Source organism: Mesitornis unicolor, unplaced genomic scaffold, assembly GCF_000695765.1.
Source record: "Mesitornis unicolor isolate BGI_N332 unplaced genomic scaffold, ASM69576v1 scaffold15803, whole genome shotgun sequence".
In the NCBI taxonomy this organism is placed as follows: domain Eukaryota; kingdom Metazoa; phylum Chordata; class Aves; order Mesitornithiformes; family Mesitornithidae; genus Mesitornis; species Mesitornis unicolor.
Window position 1 is genome coordinate 1 of NW_010176815.1, and position 5,512 is coordinate 5,512.

The following is a 5,512-nucleotide window of genomic DNA, read 5'->3' on the forward strand; positions in this document are numbered from 1 at the left end:
ACCTCGGGGTCTCCTCCATCCCTAAGGCCACTGCCGACCCCACCTGAGCAGCCCCACTGCAGGCCACAGCCCTCTCGGCGCGCAGGATGCGGGTGACAGCGCTGAGCTTCAGCTTCTCCATCTGCGCGTCGCTCAGCGGCTTCAGGACGTCGCTCAGGCGGAAAACCTTCTTGCGCCCGCCCGCGCCTGCCAACCTTTGGGGGAGAAAACACCCCAAAAAAAAGGGTCAATCAGGTCCCTCGGCACCCATGGGTGCTCCCATCGGGGTGGCGAGGGGGCTCACCGGGGCTGCGTGGCCGGGATGATGGGCTCGGGGCGGCGCTTGGCTTGGGGGGCTTCCTCCTCGGAGAGGTTGGTGGCCGAGCCTTGGGAACCCAGGACGGAGATGGCCTGGCCCTGGGCTAGCGCCGAGAGGCGGCGCTTGATGACCACGCTCTCGGGTTTGGTGGCTTTCTCCTCCTTGGGCTCCTCCTTCAGCTGCTTCGTCTGCTCCACGCCTGGGAAGGAAAAAGGAGCCATTAAAAATCCTAATTTACCCCCAGTTCCACTCAGATTTCATGTTAAATCCCATCCTGTGTCTCAAATTCAGCCAAAAAGCCTTATTTTTACCCCAGTTCCACTCTAATTTAATGTTAAATCCCATCCTGTGTCTCAAACTTGGCCAAAAATCCTCATTTCCACCCCAGTTCCACTCAAATTTAATGTTAAATCTCATCCTGCGTCTCAAACTTGGCCAAAAATCCTTATTTTGCCCCAATTCTGCTCACTGTCGAGTGAGGTCCATCCCTGAAAAGAACTAATTGAGGAATTTTGGGACATGGGAATTTTGGGACCTGGGGATTTTGGGGCATGGGGACTCAGGAATTTGGGACACAAGAGACTTGGGAATTTGGGACACGGGGATTTTGAGACACATGGACATGGGGAATTTGGGACATAGAGACTCAGGAATTTGAGACATGGGGATTTTGGGACATGGGAATTTGGGACTCAGGAACACGGGAATTTGGGACATGGGGATTTTTGGACCCAGGGACATGGGGATTTTGGGACATGGGGACACGGGAATTTTGGGACTTGGGGATTTGGGGACATTGGGACACGGAGATTTGGGGACCTGGGGATTTGGGGACATTGGGACACGGAGATTTGGGGACCTGGGGATTTGGGACACAAGGATTTTGGGACGTGGAGACACAGAGATTTTGGGATATAGGGAATTTGGGATGTGAGGATTTTGGGACATGAGGACTAGAGAATTTGGGACACGGGGGCTTGGGGTTTAGGGACATGGAGATTTTGGGACACGAGGATTTTGGGACACGGGGATTTTGGGACACGGGTACTCAGGAATTTTGGGACATGGGAATTTGGGACTCAGGGATTTTGGGACACACCGGGCCCCAGCCCCGCCGCCGTCATCTGGGTGGCCATGAGGCGCGCCAGGTGCTTGATCTGCGCCTCGGTGCCCGCCGACTCCACGGGGGTGTAGGTGGCCTGGAAGGAGGCGGGCATGGCCTCGGGCAGGTACACCATGCTGATCAACACCTAAAAACGGGGACACCACATCAGACAACCCAAAAGTGACACCTGTACCCCAAAAGTGACATTTTCTCCCCAAAAAGTGACATTTTTCCCCAAAAAAGTGACATTAGCTGCCCAAAAAGTGACATTTTTTCTCCAAAAAAGTGACTTTTGTCTCCCAAGGAGTAACATTTGTATCCCAAAAGTGACATTTGTGCCCCAAAAAGCGACACTTTTCCTCCAAAAATGAGATTTTATCCCCCCAAAAGTGACATTTGTCCCCCCAAGAGTGACATTTGTCTCTAAACATGTGGCATTTTTCCCAAAAAACTGACTTTTGTCTCCCAAAAAGTGACATTTTTCCCCCAAAAGTGACATTTATCCCCCCATATATGAGATTTTATCCCCCAAAAGTGACATGTGTACCCTAAAAGTTACATTATTCCCCCAAAAGTGGCATTTTTCCCCAAAAAATGTGTCACTTTGTCATCCAAAAGTGACATTTATCCACCCAAAATGACATTTTTGTCCCCAAAAGTGCCATTTAACCCCCCAAAACAACATTTCCCCCAAAAAAAGCGACATTTCCCCCCCAAAAAGTGCCATTTATGCCCCCAAAGTGCCACTTGACCCCCAAAAGTGCCACCTGTCCCCCCCATGTCCCCTCACCAGGTTGGCGACGTTCTCGGGGGTCAGCAGGGGCTGCAGGAAATCCGCGGTGATGTCGGTGTCCGAGGGGGCGCTGGCCTGGCCCCCACTTTTGGGGACAGGGGCCACCGGGGCCTCCAGGTCCTTGTCCTCGTCATCCTCACCCAGGGGGGGCTCTGGGGTAGACAGGGACGGGAGGGGGTCAGGGACTCCAGGAGGGACTGGGAGGACTCCAGGAGGAACTGGGAAGACCCTAAGGGGGACAGGGAGGACCCTGAGGGGGAACTGGGAGGACCCTAATGTGTCCTGGAAGGACCCTAAGGGGCACTGGGAGGACCTGAGAGTGTCTTTAATGCCACCACCCATCCCCAGTGTCCCCAAAAGGCCATTGGGATGACCTCAGGAGGAACTGGGAGGACCCTGAGGGGCACTGGGAGGATCTTGAGGGGGTCTTTAATCCCAATATCCATCCCCAGGAGAACACTGGGAGGACACTAAAGGTCACTGGGAGGACCCCAAGGGGAACTGGGAAGACCCTACGGGGCACTGGGAGGAACCTGGGTGGCACGAGGAGGACCCTAAGGGACACTGGGAGGACCCCAGGGGGTACTGGGAAGACCCCAAGAGGCACTGGGAGGACCCCAAGGGGTATGGGGAGGACTCCAGAAGAGCACTGAGAGGACCCTAAGGGCTACTAGGATGACCCCAAAGGCCACTAGGAGCACCTTGGTGGCACTGGGAAGCCCTCGATGCACCCTGACAGGACCTGGGAGGTCCTTACCACCTCAGAGGGTGCTGAGGAGAAGGGACAACAGAGGTGACAAGGCAGGTGACAACAACCCAGGTTTCCTCACCGATCTTCATCTTCTTGAGGGCGGCGTCGGGCTCGTCGCGGGGGCGCTTGCGGGCGTCGCGGGGGGCGGGGGTGCTGCGGGCGATCTCGGCCTGTTGGGTGCCCAGGTCGACCAGCAGGGTGGTGATTTGGGGCTGGAAGTCCCCCGAGGATGGGTGCCGCAGGACGCTCAGGAGGTGCAGCTTCAGGTTCTTGCGGACGCTGCTGACCTGCGACTTGGCCAGGGTGGGGGGCAGGTTGGCTGTGACACGGAGGGGACAACGTTTGGGGACGTGCTGGGCACCGGGGTTTGGGGGTGAGGATCGTATGGCGGTTGGTTGGGGTGGGAGATGGGTGCTGAGGAACCACCAGGAAGGAGGTTTGGGTCCCTTGGGTCCTTGGTTGGGGTGGGAGATGGGTGCTGAGGAGCCATTGTGGAGAAGGTTTGGGTGCCTGGCTGAGGTAGCAGGTGGGTGCTGAGGACATTTGGGTCCTATAGGAGGTGGACACCAAGGTTTGGGTGCAAGACCTTGGTCAAGGTGGGAGATGGGTGCTGAGGAACCACTACAGAGGACTTTGGTGTCCCAGAATAGGTGGACAACGTGGTTTGGGTGCAAGAACCCCCAGTCAATGTGGAAGGTGGGTGCTAAGGAACCACCATCGAGGACTCTGGGGTCCCAAAATAGGTGGACACCATGGTTTGGGTGCAAGAACCCCCATGGGTCTTGGTTGAGGTGGGAGATGGGTGCTACAGAAGCACCACTGAGGACTTTGGGGTCCCAAAGTAGGTGGTCACCATGGTTTGGGTGCAAGAACCTCCTGGGTCCTTGGTTGAGGTGGGAAATGGGTGCTGAGGACATTTGGTCCCATAGGAGAAGGACATCAAGGTTTGGGTGCAAGACCTTGGTCAAGGTGGGAGATGGGTGCTAGAGAAGCAGCACTGAGGACTTTGGGGTCCCAAAATAGGTGGACAACGTGGTTTGGGTGCAAGAACCCCCATGGTTCTTGGCTGAAGGGGAAGATGGGTGCTAAGGGTATTTGGGTCCCACAGAAGGTGGACATCATGGTTTGGGTGCAGGACCTTGGTTGAGGTGGGAGATGGGTGCAGAGGAACCACCACTGAGGATATTGGGGTCCCAAAATAGGTGGACACCAAGGTTTGGGTTCAAGACCTTGGTCAAGGTGGACGATGGGTGCTGAGGAACCACCACAGAGCACATTGAGCCCCCAAACCCCACAGGAGGTGACCGTGGGGACCCCCTGGGACCAACCCATGCCCCCCCAGCACCCACGGGTGCCGTCCCCATTTACCGTGCAGGGTCTCGTAGGCCTGGATGACCTCGGCCATGAACATCGGCCGCTGGCGAGCGATGGTGGCCAAGGAGCCCAGGGCGGCCGTCAGGTTGATGCTGGAGATGGCCGGGTGCACCATGAACTTGAGGAGCTGCTCCAGGGCGGCCTTGCCCTCCTCCCACAGCACATCTGGGGGGACAGGGAAACTGGTGAGGGGCCACCGAGGGGACTTTGGGGTTCCAAAATAAGTGGACATCACAGTCTGAGTGCATGACCATGGTTGAGGTGGGAGATGGGTGCTGAGGAACCAGCACTGAGCAGTTCTGGGTCCCCCTGAGTCCTCTATTGAGGTGGAAGATGGGTGCTGAGGACGTTTGGGTCCCACAGGAGGTGGACACCACGGTTTGGGTGCAGGACCTTGGTCAAGGTGAGAGATGGGTGCTGAGGAAACACCACCAAGGACTTTTGGGTCCTCTTGGGTCCTCCATTGAGGTGGCAGGTGGGTGCTGAGGACGTTTGGGTCCCATAGGAGGTGGACACCATGGTTTGGGTGCAAGAACCCCCCATGGTCCTTGGTTGAGGTGGGAGATGGGTGCTGAGGAACCACCACTGAGGACATTTGGGGTCCCAAATCAGGTGGACACTACAGTTTGGGTGCAAGACCTTGGTTGAGGTGGGAGATGGGTGCTGAGGAACCACCACTGAGCAGTTTTGGGTCCCCCTGAGTCCTCTATTGAGGTGGAAGGTGGGTGCTGAGGATGTTTGGGTCCCAAAATAGGTGGACACCATGGCTTGGATGCTAGACTTTGGTCAAGGTGGAAGTTGGGTGCTGATGAACCACCACCAAGGACTTTTGGGTCCTCTTGGGTGCTCCATTGAGGTGGCAGGTGGCTGCTGAGGATGTTTGGGTCCCATAGGAGGTGGACACCATGGTTTGGGTGCAAGACCTTGGTCAAGGTAGAAGTTGGGTGCTGAGGAACCACCACTGAGAACATTTGGGGTCCCAAATCAGGTGGACACCACGGTTTGGGTGCAAGAACCCCCTTGGGTCCTCGACTGAGGTAGAAATGGGTGCCCCAACCCCCTCCTGACCCCCCACCCCGCCATCTCCACTCACTGTATTTGATGTAGGGGTGGTCCTTGGGGACGCGCTCCAGGCTGATGTCGTTCTCGTGCCGCTTGGGGACGTCGGAGTCGGCCACGCGGGGGGGCAGG

At 56.7% G+C, this 5,512-nt stretch overlaps 1 protein-coding gene across 1 annotated transcript; it reads right to left on the reverse strand.

Moving 5' to 3' along the window:
• Positions 1-43: 43 nt before the first annotated feature.
• SYMPK (symplekin) lies at positions 44-5,502 on the reverse strand (the record flags this gene model as incomplete). Its single annotated transcript, XM_010181848.1, has 7 exons — positions 44-194; positions 284-497; positions 1,398-1,548; positions 2,194-2,348; positions 3,027-3,266; positions 4,316-4,486; positions 5,415-5,502. Coding segments are annotated over 7 exons (1,170 nt in total), but the record flags the coding sequence as incomplete, so codon positions are not given.
• Between the last annotated feature and the right edge of the window lie 10 nt (positions 5,503-5,512).